This window comes from Betta splendens, unplaced genomic scaffold, assembly GCF_900634795.4.
Source record: "Betta splendens unplaced genomic scaffold, fBetSpl5.4 scaffold_29, whole genome shotgun sequence".
NCBI classification, from domain to species: Eukaryota; Metazoa; Chordata; class Actinopteri; order Anabantiformes; family Osphronemidae; genus Betta; species Betta splendens.
The window spans coordinates 555238-573016 of NW_026577848.1; the positions used below are offsets into that span (position 1 = coordinate 555238).

Here is a 17779-nt window from a genome sequence, read left to right on the forward strand (position 1 = left end):
TCTCTCTAATAGTCGTCTTCCCTTTAATAGTCAATAATAGTCTGTTTCAGTCAGTCTCAGTCTTCCTATAGTCTGTTTTGTTTTGTTTTCCTACAGTCTGGCCAGACGAACCTACAGTGTGCACAAATCTTTTTAGAAACATGAAGGATTTTATTACTGAATTTGTTAAAAAATTTGTTAAAGTTAAAATAGTTTGAACCCATCAGACTGCAAAGTCATGCAGCAGTCGTCATTTAGCTGTTTGTCATAATTTGAATATCACTGTGAGATTTTTTTTTGAGCAAAAAGCGATTCTTCATTGCGAGCAGATAAGCATGAACATGAATTTGAGCGTGTATCAGCTGTAAGCGTGTTTCTTCATTGCGTGTATGAATGTGTGTGTGTGTTTGCGGTACCGTCTTGTACGTCACGTGAAAAGGAACCGTCACCTTCCTCCTTCCCCAACCATCAGTCTGATGTGAGCGCCAGTGGGTGAAGCCTTTCAATGGGACAGTTGTTCCTCGATGACAGACCTTTCCTGGATCCTCACATGCAGCTCTATTGGGTCGATCACGTCTGAAGCCTCTCCTGTTGTTTCAACCAGTGTCTGTGTCAGAGCACGTCTTCTCTGCTGTTGCTCTGTCCTTGTTTTCCTTTGCTGATTGTCATAAGCAGGTGTCTGTGTCAGACACACACGCTTGTAGTAGCTGGTTCATCTGATGAGCCCAGAACGTGATGGCTGCAGACGTTGTGCAGTCTGTGAGGCGTCCATGCTGTGGTCTGTGTCCTCCAGCTGCTGTGGTGTCAGAGCTTCCACCCTGTTCTGGTTGTTGGTCGGCGCTTCTTCTCCTTCGGTTCTTCTGCTGATGGTGGGAAAGGAGTCCAGATCCGGATTTACCCTCATCGCACTCAGTTCTGCATTAGGACAAAGAGCAGAAACAATGGGAGCATTTGATCTTGACATGATATGTGTGTGTGTGTGTGTGTGTGTGTGTGTGTGTGTGTGTGTGTGTGTGTGTGTGTGTGTGTGTGTGTGTGTGTGTGTGGCAGAGTACAAACAGTTCTTCCCCAGAGTTGTTATCTCCTTTTTTCTGTTACTCTCATCACTCTTTTGTTTCTTTTAGGGGTTTAGTTTTCATAGTTTTGCTTTTTCAAATCTTTTCTTTTGTCTCTAATTTTTTTCTTTTAAGGTGCGTAGGTCCTTTTACACTAAGTAATTCTCCTTTTGAACCCATAACCAGTTTCCCACTCATGGAAACATGAAACGCACTAATAACCATATTTACTTTTTCCTTTTAATTACCTTTAATTTTGCAATGTTACTGTCTGGTGGTGAAGACTCAAATTGCCCCGAACCCGTCTTTCAGAGTCCGGCGGTTTCCTGCCTTAGATTTTTTGTGTGTTCCGGCCGGAACCTTCCCAAAATGCCTTTTTATCGGACGTCTCCGTAAAAAGGGAACCAACCTGATCTGGCGACAGAGCCTTTCACGAAGTATTTCCTCAACGTTAGGCCCCTCTAGGCCCGGGTCCCTCGTATCTTGAAAATACTTCACTCTGCAAACGCACTCCCTCTTTCAGAAGCCGTCTTTTATACTCAGTCCCCCACGTGTGGACCACGCACAGATCAAAAAAACATGTCTGTATCCTCAGTACAGACGGAAGCTCGATTCCACGAGCCAACCCTTAGCAACCGACGTCTCACCACCCAGAGCAGACTTTCACCTAATTAAGAACATGTATTATTGGGATTTTTTTTTCTTTCTAATTAATTTTCCTAATCAAATTTAGTGTTTCAACCAAAGAGAAGATTTCTTTTCTTTTCTTTTTTCCAACCAATTGAAATGTTTCAGCTAAATTAAAAATAAAAGTTCCAATCCTTTTGTTTTTTCCCGAATCAAAGGAATCTCTCTCACCGAGCCGAGCCAAATTAAGATTTGAGTTTGAATCTGAGTTTGTGGATCTTGTCAGAGGCGATCCAGACGGGTGAGCAGTCCTCCCAGCTCTGAATGTCTGTAGAGGTTTGGAGGCTGAGCGACCCTAGTCCTCAGGACTATCGTCCCTGGTCACACCGTCCAGACGACCTGCCGCGGGATCCTGCCGACAACGCCAATTTCTGTGGTGGAAATTTTCCATAAAGAAGCAGATGAGAGAGTTGTCCTTTTGTGCGATTTATTGAAATAATAAAGAAAATAAAAATAATGGGGAAAGCAAATAAAAAGCATGGATGTTGATCGTGCACATCAACAAACCAAAAACCAGCTGGGAGATCAGTGCACACACCACGGAGGTGTGATGCAAAGAGCCCACGATCCTAAAGTTGCTTCTGCCTTTTAGCTTCTCTGTCCGACTAGGGTGGAATGTCTTTCTAACCCAATCAAATTACATGCACCATCTCCTCCCTGTCGCAGTGTGTGTGAAGATATTTACATTCTCACACCTGAATCGCTGACGGCCAACTATCTGTGAGAAAGGAGCACCAAGTCTCAACAGACAGAGACACAAGATATTTACATTCTTACACCTGCATTGTGTCATGTTCCGTGTCACGTCCTGCATTTACTTTGATAGCACTTCCTGTTTTATCCTGAAAGGACTTCCTGTCTCACCTCAGCTGTTTCCTGTTCCCGGTTTTACCACGCACACCTGTCAGTAATCAGTTAATCACTCACCCGTGTATTTAGCCACCACCAGCTCCCATAGTCCCTTGCCAGATTGTTGCGTTTTCTTTGCCATAGCATACCTGCCCAGCATTTCTTGTTTTACCTCCCGTTAGAGATGGCGAAATCGAAGCCTCATGAATCACTGAGCAACTATGACACAGTTGGGCTGAAATCGACACATTGCTCGACACCATCACGACATAGTCAGAACAGCGACATCTGCTGGTTGTACGTGAGAACTGCTTGAGCAGACTGACCATCAAACCCTCTCTGATACGTGGTTGTTCAGGATCACAGTCCATGTTTTATTGTCAAATAAAACTTAATTAATCAAAGGTGTGTAATTGTGTTTCTCTCTGGATAATAATGTATAAGTAGCCTTGATGTGGCAAACATGTTTGATGTCCGATGTTATTAGAGCTGTATTTGGTTCTACTGCAACTCTGATTATTACTACATTGAGGAGACATGTTTGTCAGTTAGTTTAATCAAAGACCTTTATTTCATTTTATTTTTCCACAGAACATGACTTTAATCACATTCTCACCACTTCTCCAGCTTTGGAGAAGAGCCGTTTGCACGGCACTGACGTCTGACTAATAAAGATATTTGTATTGGAATTGCGACTTGTCAAAATGTAGTTTTAGTCTTTAATTACATTTTGAACTTGTCATAAATACATTACAGATGTCTGTAATGTGAAACCTGTCTATCTTATAGATCATCTATCATCTTATAGATCATCTGCGGACCGCTTGCCACGTTTATAAAGCTCTGACATATTAAAACAACCGTCCGTTCAAACTGCACTTAAGCCGCTCGGCAGTCACGTGACGTATCGACACCTCTCGCTCTCATTGGTCACGTGATTCGGAACGCGCTCGAGATTCTGCTTGACGACACTTCTGCTTCAAAAGATCGACGCTGAGTCGAGTGGGAGGTCTCGAGTTGGACATCTCTACCTCCCGTGTGTTGATCCTGACTGAACCCTGCTTGACCGTGAGTTTGCCTAATCCTTGTTTGTACCGTCGCCGCGATCTCTTGTGTATCGAACCCTGCCCGTCTACTGGTCCTGAGATTGCTTGCTCCCCGTCTGTGCTTTAAGACCAAGATTTTGTGTATGACCTGGACCGTCTGACTCTGCTTGTAGCAATAAAGCCTGTATTTTTCCCTCAACCCGCCTTGTGCTGTGGCTATGGGTCCGTCGCCTGTCCTAGTCTGACACATTGCTGACGTCCAACTATCTGTGAGAAAGGAGCACCAAGTCTCAACAGACAGAGACACAACTCCCTGACCTTGGGTTTGGGAGCTAGAGTTGAGAGTCTATCAGGCAGAGACAACCATTGAACAATGTAGGTGAAATGTCAAATGTATACAGTAAGACAAAACATAACATATTAATTGCAGAACATAAGTCATAACTCATATAATAACTGCATAGAAGTAAGGAAGAGACATAGAAATAAGGAAGAGACAATTTTTCCCATAACAACTGTCATATCTAAGAATGTGTTTCAGCACCACCTTGAATACTACAAGCATCTACTGTGTTTATCCATCCATCCATTTTCCACACCGCTGAGTCCCTGTATGTGGGGTCGCGGGGGCGAGAGGCGGCGTACACCCTGGACAGGTCGCCAGGGCAACACACAGAAAGGCAACCATTCACACACGCAATCACACAAGCAATGGAGAGAAGCCAATCAACCTAATGCACGTCTTTGGACTGTGGAGAAAGGAGAGACACAGAAAGGCAGGGAGGCCTCCGGGAATCGAACCCAGATTGTACTGTTATTTATTCAAACAAATAATTTGTGTCTCTCTTAGGTGACTCTGTCCCATCTGTTAAAGCTGGTCTAGTCAGACTCTAGTGCCATGGCCAAGAAAACAGTTGTGATGACCAATATAGTTTGTTTTCAGATCTAGGTGGTCCAAAATATCCTGGTTGGTTATCTTAAAACAGTCCTGCAGTTGGTGGGAGGCACCTTCAGGTCAGGTTGTAACAGTGATTGTTTTGGAACTGGAACTGCTACGTCAGACATTAAGACTTATTTCCTCTAAACTCACCTGGTTTCCTGTAAACAGAGAGGGGGTGGAGTCTCTGTGATCATGTAATCCAGTACAGAGTTCAGAGTCCATTTAGAGAAAACAGAGCAGAATGAGGAAAAGTTAATTAAACACTAAGAGAAGTTGAGGAGGTGAGTGTTTAACAACATAAATGTTACTGAGTTGATGGTGTTTGGGTCTGGCTCCTGGTTGTTATTTGTCCTGGTTCTGGTTCTGAGCTCACAGTAGGTGGTACTGACGGCTCAGACTGACTGAGGTCCAGAGATGTGGTGCTTCTCTGCTTCTGCTAAATTTCTCCTTCCCTCTTGGTGTTTCGAGTTTTCCAGTGACCACGTTAACTGGTGACTGACTGATTGCTCATCGTTTTGGTGCCAGATGTTTGTTCTACATAAGTTTGATGATGAATCAAGCAGCTGTAGTCGCAGACAAAGTGCTGTTGCAGCTGAAAACCGGTTTAACAGGTTTTATGTAATAGTTCCTGTTTATGTGCTGCGTCAGAGATTAAACACAAGCTGTCATTATTTATGTGATAATGTAAGAAACACAATCAACATTATTTCTGCACGTTTTCTCCTTCCCTCTTTGTGTTTTTCAGTGACCACGTTAACTGTGACAAGTTCAGCTGTTGGAAGCAGCACGTTGACTTCTCCGTCACTACAGGATCTAAAAACACTGACGTGTTTGGAGTTTAAGCAAAATCAGTCTGGCGCTGTTTAAACGTTGCTCCTGTTGTAGTTATAGAAGCAGCGGAAATCAAACCAGGACTGAGGAGCTCTGCTCATCAATGTTACTGAGTGTCTTGTTGAAGCCAGTGCTCGTTTACTACTGAGGAGCACATGCGCTGGGCCTTTAGCCTGTTCACAATTTACACCATGCAACAGCGCTTCCTACTGTCCACACAGCGCTCAGTGATCAGTCCAAAGAGCCCTCTATTTTCATAGCTAACAGTAGAAATAATAATAATTTATAGGGGTGTCTGATTTACATGTGTGTTAAACATCAAACTGTTTTCAGACACTACATGAACAGATACTAAGTTTTGTTAAGCAGATCAGTTTCACTTCATTCTTGTCTGTGACGTGTGGACAGACCAGATGAGCTGCTGGACACTGAGGTTCTGAAACAGTGAGTGAGCAAACCGGGCTCTGCTGGGTTTAAACCTTCTCTACTGTATGTGCTGGTGACCAGTTCACCTTCATTACAGTCTTCATGTTAGAAAAAGCTCTTAGAAGCAGTTCATTCAGTCAGTTCTGTAAAACACTTGAACACAGTTCACGCTACATTTAAAAGTGAAATCATTCTAGAACCATGTTGGACAGAGTGTTGCTGCTGAGCTCTGATGCTCTTCACGCATTTGTGGGAGATAATGACTGATCCACAGACAGAATCCATCCAGTTCTATTTAAACAAAGGCAGAGAAATGTCCCAGAACACCAGCAGACGAGCTTCCAAGTCAGAGAGTTCCCTTAAATCCATGTTCACACTGGATTAACTCATGTCCACAATACTTCCAGTCAGATCATATGAAGCTGTGTTGACTTGTCTCCTTTGGCAGAAAAAAACAGCTGAAAGTTCTTTGTTACAGATGTTCCTCTGAATCTTGTAGGATGCTTTGCTTTCACTCTTCTGTCCAGTTCATCCCAAACCACCTCGATGAGCTTTAAATCTGGACAATGTTCTAGTCATTCTACGTTTTCAAAAAGAAGTTCTGGTTCTTCTTTGCTCAGGTTTTATTTTGACGTCTTTCTGCCATAAAACCATAACCCGGAAGAACCAAAATGTAACGACTGGAATTTTGGTAGTTTAATCCAAAAGGTTCCAGCGGTCTTAGGCCCCGCCCCCAAAGGCTTTGATTGGAAGAAGCGTATCTCAGGCCAGTACCGATCAGCAGCCCACTCCTTCAGTGACCCATCGTTTGTCTCTCTTTGTATTCAGAGCCAGTGAGCAACGGACTTTACAAATATTTTTAATGAAAACAAACTGCATTAACACGTCGGCATCAACAAAGTCTTGTGTTAACGGATGATTAGCGTGCCCAGCATTAAACTTTTAAGTTTAAATTTTAGTCTCTTCACCGTTTCATGTACTCAGCTGGTGCAGCTTCCTCTGCCTCCCACTGTCCGACTGCATCCAGCTGACACTGATATGAACCACAGAAGAAAAGACAATCAGTGGAGGAGCAGCTGATGATGATGATGATGATGATGATGATGATGATGATGATGATGATGATGAAGCAGGATTTGTTGGATCAGTGTGTCTTCTAGTTCACACTAGCTTCCTGGGCATCGCACTGTGGTTGCCCACTGCCCCTCAGGGGATTGGACTTTTTCATCCCCTGGGTTAAAATCCAAAGAATAATGTGGGCTCAATTAAGTTGAAATATTATTGAGTTGATGTGCAGATGAATGATTTGTGTTTCTTCTCCACATGAAGGTAGAAAGTGTGAATCCAGCAGCATGAATCAGTGTGAGGACAGAGAGGAGGGAGCCCCTCCCTCTAAAACCAGTCTGTGTGGGGACCATGAGAACCAGAACAAAGCTCAGAGGTGATGATTCTGTCTCCAAGTCACAGACACATCACTGATTTACTGTTACTGCTCATTTAGGACTCAATGTGTGAGAGTCACTGTAGATGTTTTTCTATCAGGTCCCATGAGAGACGAGGATCAGCTGAACCTGGACCTAAACCTGAACCTGAACCTGGACCTGGACCTGGACCCAGCTGTGTGTCCTTTAAGAGTGATGACTCAAGACGTGATCTCATATATTATAAAGGAAAACATTTGTCTATTGAAAGGTTAATTAATATTTTTCTAATTTTTATATATACACAATTTTATAATTTAAAGAAATAAATTATATAATATAAATTAATTAATTTATAGTTATGGATTTTATTTCCTAAAATGCTTGACTTATATTATTTTGTTTTTATTAGGATCAATAAGAAAACAGAGTCTCCTCAACCTGAATTCAAGTTTGTGCCTTTACAGACAAATCGATCCAGGAGGAACATTGTTAATTTAAAGACTTTATTTACAAAAAAGTTAAGTTTCTCAGTATTTATTGATATTTTTTACCTTCAAATTCATCTGTACTACTGATCATTTAAGTGTAATCCAAGTTTTTTTCTAGGTCGCATCAGAAACAAGAATCTGCTGAACCCGAACCTGGTCCCAGCTTTGTGTCCTACAAGAGTCACTGGTCAAAGAAGGATTATATTAATTTCAAAGACCAACCTGTATCAGAGTGAGTTGTTGTCACTTTGAATGATTCTGAACAATCTGATGTAAACTTTCTGTGATGATAAACATTTGTGTTGTTTCCATTTGTTGATCTGTTTGATTTGTGTTTGAAGTGTTGATGTGAAGGAGAAGCTTTCTTCACTCTGATCATTGATCAAATCTCCATCCAGCAGTAGCTAAAGCTCTGATCCTGTAGAGGGTCTCAGGGGCTGCTCCTCTTCTAATGAAGTGCTGACGTCAAAGGAAGCAGCTGATCATCTCTGATCAAATCTGTTTATTGACGTCTCTACATGAAGGATTTGGTCAAATGTCTTGAAGCTTCTTCACTTGCAGCAGTAAATTGAAGTTACTACTGGAGACTTGTTGTGATGTTGTTGCAGTGGAGACGACTGTTTGTCCTCAGTGTCGACACCAGAGCCGACGTCCAACAATGAATAAATGTAGGAAGTAGTTAACTGTTCCTAGTTCAACATATTCCCACTGGGAGCTGCCCAGTACAACCAGTCTGATCCCAGCAGACTCCTTGTTCCAACACTTCAGCCTTGTTCAGTGAGGGAGGCAGAGATATATGTTGTTCAGAGCTGAGACTGAAGCCACTGACTGACAGTAAACCTTCACCACTACAGGGAGTCTCTGACTCACTACTCACATCCAACATCACTTCATGGACCTTTACCTTGTGTGTGTCTGTGTGTGGACTCATTCTTCATGGTTCCTCCACAGAGTGGACCAGTAGAGCTCAGAGGTTCCCAGTGCTCAGTCTGTCCAGCAGCACCAAACACAGCTGGACTCCATATTTATGGTCTGTACATGTACAACTACTACCGTTCATCTGTTGTGTTCAATCATCTCCATGCTGCACTTTTTAGACCAGTGGATGTCAGTGTGTCCAACATGGATCTGATGTTTGGCTTCATGGTTTTAGTTGGATCAGGTCGTTCATATGGTTTCTGTTCCAGCTGCTGGAGGAAAACATTGTCACGTTTGTGAAGAAGGAGCTGAAGAAGATGCAGAAGGTTCTGAGTCCAGATTACCCAGAATGCTTAGAGAGTCAGAGGGAGGAAGAGGAGGAGTTGGATGGAGAGGATGAAGAGCAGAGGAGGAGCAGCAGAGACGCGTTTCTGAAGATCACAGTGAACTTCCTGAGGAGGATGAAGCAGGAGGAGCTGGTTGACTGTCTGCAGAGTAGGAGGATTTATCTCTACATTTAACATCACAGACACAATCACACATTTACTGATGTGTTGGAGGTTGAGTTGGTTAAATGTGGAGCAGAATTTACAGTAATGATCAGATACAGCAATGTTCTTCTCTTCACTAGTTCTAGTGTTTCAGGCCCTTTTATAATTTTCGATAACACAAAGACTTGAATCAGCCTCACACTTTGTCTTCTTTGTGTTTTGTTGAACCCAGATCTGATGGTTCCAGTACCAGAGCCACGGCCCATCACATATTACCAGCAGATGCTTCAATCAAACCTCAAAGACCAGTTTCTATGTGTTAAACAAGGCTGGTCAGAGGTCGACCAACGTCTGGATGACATCTACACAGAGCTGTACATCACAGCTGGGCCGGATTCACACATCAACACACAGCATGAGGTCCAACAGCTTGAGACGACACAGCAGAAGCAAAGATCAGCAGAGGAGCCAGTGAAGCCCAGTGACCTGTTCAAACATCCCCCTGGTAAATACAGACGCATCAGAACAGTGTTGACCAATGGAATCGCTGGGATTGGAAAAACAGTCCTTGTTCACAAGTTTATGTTGGACTGGACCCAACAAAGGTCCAATCAAGACGTGCATCTGATTTTTCCCTTCACCTTCCGTCGGCTGAATCCACTGAAGGGACAGAAGTTTAGTTTGTCAGAGCTCATTCATGAATGTATCCCAGAAACTGAGTCCATCAGCCTGGAGGCTCTGAATTACATCTTTACACATCTACAGTCATCAGGAAACAGCAACTATGACAAGAGCAGCTTCAAACTTCTGTTTGTGTTTGATGGACTGGACGAGAGTCGCCTCCAACTGGACTGTAGCACCAGTGAGAAGGAGACGGGTCAACGTGACGTCACAGAGTCCACCTCAGTGGATGAGCTGCTGACAAACCTCATCAGAGGAAAACTACTACGCTCTGCTCGCATCTGGATCACCACACGACCTGCAGCAGCCAATCAGATTCATGGAGACTTTGTTGAGGTGGTGACGGAGGTCAGAGGGTTCACTGACCCACAGAAGGAGGAGTTCTTCAGGAAGAGATTTACGGATGAGGAGCAGAGCAACACAATCATGTCCCACATCAAGACGGCACGAAGCCTCCACATCATGTGCCACATCCCAGTCTTCTGCTGGATCACTGCTACGGTTCTGGAGGATCTGCTGGAAACCAGAGAGGGAGGAGAGCTGCCCAAGACCCTGACGGAGATGTACGCAGAGTTCCTGGGGTTTCAGATGGATCGGAGTGAAGACAAGTACGAACCAGAAAAGAGCAGCAACTACATCAAGTCATTGGCTAAACTGGCTTTTAAGCAGCTGCTAAAGGGAAACTTGATCTTCTATGAGGAAGATCTGAAAGAGAGCGGCATCGATGTCAGAGGAGCCTCAGTGTGTTCAGGAGTGTTCACAGAGATCTTTAAACAGGAGCGAGGGAGGAAAACCAAGGACAAGATGTTCAGCTTTGTTCATCTGAGCGTTCAGGAGTTTCTGGCTGCTGTTCACATGATGCTCTGTTACAAAAATGGGAAAATTAAGAAACTGGAGAGCTTCATGAAAGACTCCAGACAGAACAAATCAAATTTAAAAACAAAAAAACAGGTGTTTGGAAATCAAAGTGCTGAGCTTCATTCTAAAGGTTTCTCATGTCTGGATGTTGTTGTGAGTAGAACCATGTTTAAATCCCTTCTCAGTCCAAGTGGCCACCTGGACCTGTTTGTTCGCTTCCTTCATGGCCTCTGTCTGAAGTCCAACCAGAGAATCTTAGGAGGTTTGCTGGGTCACACAGAGAACAGTCCAAAAACCATCCAGACAATCATCAACAACCTGAAGGAGATGAACAGTGATAGAATCTGTCCAGACAGAAGCATCAACATCTTCCACTGTCTGATGGAGATGAACGACCACTCAGTCCATCAGCAGATCCAAGAGTTCCTGAAGTCAGAGAACAGATCAGAGATGGAACTCTCCTTGATCCAGTGCTCAGCTCTGGCCTACATGCTGCAGATGTCAGAGGAGGTTCTGGATGAGTTGGACCTGAACAAGTACAACACATCAGTGGAGGGACGACAGAGACTGATTCCAGCTGTGAGGAACTGCAGAAAGGCTCAGTAAGTCCAACGTTAATGTGATCATTAATATTCTACAGCAACATGAAGCTGAAGCCTCAGTGTTAAAGAGAAACACTTCACACAGAATCTAAAAGTTCACAGAGATCCTAGAAAACGTCTTTGTTGAGGATCAGATCAAGACTGTAAAGTTAGTGAACATCAGGATCTTCTGTCTTTCTTTGCTCGATGGAGCTTTAAGTCAAATCCAACAGAGAAACTTTAGCTCTGAAGAGTTTCTGCTAAAAGCTTTTGACAGTTGACATGTGATCACAGCTGATGGTCGTTTCTTTCAGTGGATGAAGCGTCTGCAACATGTTTCTATGATCTGTCTTTGGTTCTGGTTCTGTCCAGACACACTTTGGTTCTAATCTCTGGGATCTGGTGGAACCAACAGAGCTTCACACTTTGTGATGGATGAGACCAACTGAGCTACAGCTGCTTCAGCATCAACATTCATGAAGTCAGTTTGTGTCACAGACACTTCACATTTATAGACTCTATATTTTCTGTCATCACAGACTTTCTAGATGTGGACTCACAAAGACTCACTGTGAAGTTGTGGCCTCAGCTCTGAAGTCCAACCCGTCACATCTGACACATCTGGACCTGAGTGACAACAACCTGCAGGACTCAGTGAAGGTTCTGTGTGTTGGACTGGAGAGTCCTCACTGTCGACTGGAGACTCTGAGGTCAGTGTTTTTCCTGGTTCATGTCTCAGCAGCAGTTTTTCAGCTTGTGACTTCAAACGTCTCACTTGAATCTAAAATGAAAGAAGACTAATGTCAGAAACCTGCAGGGATGATTGACAGTTTGTCGTGACTCTATAAATTCTATGAAGCTCATGAACAGACGTTTGTGATGTATTTTTCTTTAAATGTGACACAGCAGCAGAGACTCAGAGTAAATCATGTCTCCACATGTTTGAAGGATCTTTAGTGGCGTCTGATTCTTGTCCATCAACAGGCGACACTTCAACCTGTGTGTGATGCTTCCTGTCAGACAATGATGTCACTTTGTAGAGACACAAGCAGAAAACAGGAGCATGAATATGAGGCTGCAGACATGTTGCTACAGAAGGTTCTAGGTTCCACGTAGAACCAGAGGAGAGAACATGCATATGACTGGGATCAGTTCTAAAGATGAGTCACTTCATCAATAATGGTCAGTTTGGAGTTTGATCCAAACATAAGTCTGAACATTTTCCATCAGACGACACAGAATAGTTCAGATTTAGAGAGAAAACGATGAATGAAAGGAACCAGATGAAGTCTTTGATCCAACACGTCTGGTTTTCTACTGGTTCCAGCAGCAGCTTGTGATCACTGGTGACATCAACAGGTGTTCTTTTATTGTGCTGACATGTGGATGATGTGTAGAAGCTGAGATCATGACGACACAACAACACAAGCACAAAGTCACTCTGCTCATTTTAGACTAAACATCAGTGATCAGGACAAATCTGACTCATTATTAATGCTTTGATCCACATCTTTGATTCTTTATTCAGATTGAGTGGTTGCAGGTTGTCAAAGATCAGCTGTGATTCTCTGGTCTCAGCGCTGAAGTCCAACTCGTCACATCTGACAGAACTGGACCTGAGTGAAAACAAGCTGCAGGATTCAGGAGTGAAGCATCTGTGTGGTTTTCTGGAGAGTCGTCACTGTCGACTGGAGACTCTGAGGTCAGACTCCATGTTTTAGTTCTGTGTGAGTTTAATGTGATGTGAATTGTAGCAGGTTTATCATAAGGTCAAATCACCTTTAGGACTGATCACATTCAACTGTTCAAAGACTAAAAGGAAGGGAGTAAAAAGTCAGTAAGTTTAACGATGGTTTAATAGAGAGATTGTCACTTAAATGTTTGACTCTTTGAACTGACTGAGACTAAATGAAGACACTTGTATAAAGCAGCTACAGAGAATCTGCTTGGAGCAAATAGAAGCAGGAGAGAATCAGCAGCAGCTTCAGAACAGGACACACAGAACTAAATAGTGAGTATGTGAATATGAGTGAAGCTCATTAATGATCATCAAACACCACAGACAGTGGATGATGTTTGATTGGAGGAGGAGCAGAGAAGAGGAAATGAATCCTAGCAGCATCACAGAACCACCATCACCTGCAGCAGGAAGCACAGCTGTTCCAGAGGAGTGGAGAAGGTCAAAGGTCACTGACAGCTTGGATCCTATGGAGACACTTTGGTCCTAAAGCATGTGTGGAGTCAGTGTCTCTGTTCTCTGTGGTGACTGTTATGGGAAAAATTGTTTCTTCCTTATTTCTATGCAGTTATTATATGATTTATGACTTATGTTCTGTTTTGTCTAACTGTATGTATTTGACATTTAACCTAAATTGTTCAATGCTTGTCTCTGCCTGATAGACTCTCAACTCTAGCTCCCAAACCCAATGTCAGGGAGTTGTGTCTCTGTCTGTTGAGCCGTCAGCAATGCAGGTGTGAGAATGTAAATATCTTCACACACACTGTGACAGGGAGGAGATGGTGCATGTAATTTGTTTGGGTTAGAAAGACATTCCACCCTAGTCGGACAGAGAAAGGGGTTAAAAGGCAGAGACAACTTGAGGAGCTCCTTGCATCACACCTTCGTGGTGTGTGCACTGATCTCCCAGCTGGTTTTTGGTTTGTTGATGTGCACGATCAACATCCATGCTTTTTAGTTGCATTCACAATAAAGACACAAAGATGTTGTTGAAGAATCTGAGAGAAAATCATGACGACACCATGAGACACTGAAAGGATTCAACTGACTGTGTTTTCTCCTGTTTCATTTTTGATTATTTATTCAGATTGATTGACTGCAGTGTGTCAGAGATCAGCTGTGATTCTCTGGTCTCAGCTCTGAAGTCCAACCCATCACATCTGACACAACTGGACCTGAGTAACAACAACCTGCAGGATTCAGGAGTGAAGCATCTGTGTGTTTTTCTGGAGAGTTGTCACTGTCGACTGGAGACTCTGAGGTCAGACTTTATGTTTCAGTTCTTTGTAAGTTAATGTGATGTGAACTGTAGTAGGTTAACATAAGGTTGAATCACCTTCAGGACTGATCACATTCAACTGTTCAATGACTAAAAGGATGGAAGTAAAAAGTCAGTAAGTGCTGACAATGGTTTTAGGGGGAAATGTGATTTAAATGTTTGTTGGTGTTTGACTGTGACTGTTAGAATTGACTGAGACTAAATGAAGACACTTGTATAAAGCAGCTACAGAGAATCTGCTTGGAGCAAATAGAAGCAGGAGAGAATCAGCAGCAGCTTCAGAACAGGACACACAGAACTAAATAGTTGAGTGAAGCTCATTAATGATCATCAAACACCACAGACAGTGGATGATGTTTGATTGGAGGAGGAGCAGAGAAGAGGAAATGAATCCTAGCAGCATCACAGAACCACCATCACCTGCAGCAGGAAGCACAGCTGTTCCAGAGGAGTGGAGAAGGTCAAAGGTCACTGACAGCTTGGATCCTATGGAGACACTTTGGTCCTAAAGCATGTGTGGAGTCAGTGTCTCTGTTCTCTGTGGTGACTGTTATGGGAAAAATTGTTTCTTCCTTATTTCTATGCAGTTATTATATGATTTATGACTTATGATCTGTTTTGTCTAACTCTATGCATTTGACATTTAACCTAAATTGTTCAATGCTTGTCTCTGCCTGATAGACTCTCAACTCTAGCTCCCAAACCCAATGTCAGGGAGTTGTGTCTCTGTCTGTTGAGCCGTCAGCAATGTAGGTGTGAGAATGTAAATATCTTCACACACACTGTGACAGGGAGGAGATGGTGCATGTAATTTGATTGGGTTAGAAAGACATTCCACCGTAGTCGGACAGAGAAAGGGGTTAAAAGGCAGAGACAACTTGAGGAGCTCCTTGCATCACACCTTCGTGGTGTGTGCACTGATCTCCCAGCTGGTTTTTGGTTTGTTGATGTGCACGATCAACATCCATGCTTTTTATTTGCTTTCCCCATTATTTTTATTTTCTTTATTATTTCAATAAATCGCACAAAAGGACAACTCTCTCATCTGCTTCTTTATGGAAAATTTCCACCACAGTGACGAAGCCTGAAGTTTGCTGGTGTTTATCCGAGTTTAGACAGGAACATTTCAGTCAGGTTCATGTTGTTGGTTCTGTCTCCATCAAGACCACATGGAACAAACCAGTGAATCACAATAAAGACACAAAGATATTGTTGAAGAATCTGAGAGAAAATCATGACGACACCATGAGACACTGAAAGGATTCAACTGACTGTGTTTTCTCCTGTTTCATTTTTGATTATTTATGCAGATTGATTGACTGCAGTGTGTCAGAGATCAGCTGTGATTCTCTGGTCTCAGCTCTGAAGTCCAACCCGTCACATCTGACACAACTGGACCTGAGTAACAACAACCTGCAGGATTCAGGAGTGAAGCGTCTGTGTGGTTTTCTGGAGAGTCGTCACTGTCGACTGGAGACTCTGAGGTCAGACTCCATGTTTTAGTTCTTTGTAAGTTAATGTGATGTGTAGGAGAAGCAGAGAAGAGGAAATGAATCCTAGCAGCATCACAGAACCACCATCACCTGCAGCAGGAAGCACAGCTGTTCCAGAGGAGTGGAGAAGGTCAAAGGTCACTGACAGCCTGGATCCTATGGAGACACTTTGGTCCTAAAGCATGTGTGGAGTCAGTGTCTCTGTTCTCTGTGGTGACGAAGCCTGAAGTTCACTGGTGTTTATCAGTTTAGACAGGAATATTTCAGTCAGGATCATGTTGTTGGTTCTGTCTCCATCAAGACCACATGGAACAAACCAATGAATCACAATAAAGACACAAAGATGTGGTTTAAGAACCTGAGAGAAAATCATGACGACACCATGAGACATTGAAAAGGTTTCAACTGACTGTGTTTTCTACTGTTTCATTTTGATTCTTTATTCAGATTGAGTCGCTGCAGGTTGTCAGAGATCAGCTGTGATTCTCTGGTCTCAGCTCTGAAGTCCAACCCGTCATATCTAAAACAACTGGACCTGAAATACAACATCCTGCAGGATTCAGGAGTGAAGCATCTGTGTGTTTTTCTGGAGAGTCGTCGCTGTCGACTGGAGACTCTGAGGTCAGACTCCATGTTTTAGTTCTGTGTGAGTTTAATGTGATGTGAACGTTGTGCTGACACACGAGGCTGATGTTTTACTGATCCACACTGACGGTCTTCATGGTAAAGTCTGTTTTCTTCTGTGGTTTTCCATTCACTTTTTAGTTTTCGCTTGTTTCCATCAGTTTGACTCCATTATTAAATGTTTCCTCAGTATGAAATGTTTCTATGACGATTTCGTTCCATCAGTAGAAAATTTTCTGTATGTTTTTATAAACCTGTCACATGTTGACAACCTGAGTCGGACTCATGAGGATCTTTAGTAGACGCTCAGATAAATGTGTCAGTACAAGTACAATGAGTGAATCCAGATGGAGCCAGTGGTGGAGCTGCAGAGTTTAAGAAGTGAAGTCAAAACGTCTGAGCTGAAGCAGCAGCGTGTTGGTATTAATGTTAATGAGTCTTTGTTACTATTTTAACCTGCATCCTGTTGGTTCTGATGTTTGGACTTTATAAGTTCTAAACTTCAGCTTCAAACACTCGATGAGACACTGGATGGTTTCAACTAACTCTTTGTTTTCTACTGTTTCATCTTTGATTCTTTATTCAGATTGAGTTGGTGCTGGTTGTCAGAGATCAGCTGTGATTCTCTGGTCTCAGCTCTGAAGTCCAACCCGTCACATCTGAAACAACTGGACCTGAGCTGGAACAACGACCTGCAGGATTCAGGAGTGAAGCATCTGTGTGGTTTTCTGGAGAGTCGTCACTGTCGACTGGAGACTCTGAGGTCAGTTCACTGTCTGTTACTGTTCTAGGTTCTAGGATCTGACTGTGGTACTGCTTCAGGGAACCAGCAGGTTTTGGTCCTGAGAGTTAATGGTTTGGTTTTTGTTCACTTACTGTATAGTTTAATCACTTTTGTTCTACTGAAAGAAGACTAAACTTTAAAACACAGACAACATTATAAAACAATATTCTTTAAACCTTGAACCCACATTGTTTCTTAGGAATCAAATTCTTAAAGTTCTTTCATAACAGACTAAAGAAACAACCAGAACTGGTCCAAGTCCAAAAGTCCAGTTGTGGTTTTCACATTTGTTCCTCTGCATCTATGCATCCATCATCCCATCAACCTGTCCTGTTTGTGTCTGCGTGGTTCTGGAGCTGATCCCAGCTGTCACTCAGCAGGAGGAAGGGTCCAGTCTGGACCGGTCACCAGTCCATCACAGGTCCAACACACAGAGACAGACAATCAGACCTATGGAAGCTCAGAGTCAGCAGCTAAGCAGCAGAACTTCAGGTCTTTGGACTGTGGCAGGAAGCTGCAGAACCAGAACAGAACCCACACAGACACAGGGAGAACATGAGAAGCCCACACAGAAAGGCTCCTGCTGAACCCAGGTCCTTCCAGCTGT

The 17779-nt window shown here is 43.1% G+C and overlaps 2 protein-coding genes across 6 annotated transcripts in view; one reads left to right on the forward strand and one right to left on the reverse strand.

The window, feature by feature from the left end:
* The window catches only part of LOC129603748 (uncharacterized), a 151362-nt gene that overhangs the window by 70673 nt on the left and 62910 nt on the right, over positions 1–17779 (reverse strand). The gene's annotated exons all lie outside the window — the stretch shown is intronic.
* The window catches only part of LOC121202064 (NACHT, LRR and PYD domains-containing protein 12-like), a 290159-nt gene that overhangs the window by 54604 nt on the left and 217776 nt on the right, over positions 1–17779 (forward strand). For 2 of the 5 annotated variants that reach the window (XM_055506698.1, XM_055506697.1), the window contains exons 2-5: positions 7143–7254; positions 7356–7505; positions 7647–7754; positions 7844–7957. In XM_055506698.1, the coding sequence (XP_055362673.1) occupies positions 7166–7254; positions 7356–7505; positions 7647–7754; positions 7844–7957 (461 nt within the window). In that variant the 5' untranslated portion in view covers positions 7143–7165. Of the gene's footprint in view, positions 1–7142; positions 7255–7355; positions 7506–7646; positions 7755–7783; positions 7958–8676; positions 8756–8912; positions 9139–9366; positions 11276–11793; positions 11965–12782; positions 12957–14079; positions 14254–15581; positions 15756–16211; positions 16386–16974; positions 17152–17779 lie in introns of those variants that run through there. The other 3 variants (XM_055506695.1, XM_055506696.1, XM_055506700.1) reach the window with 3 other exon arrangements.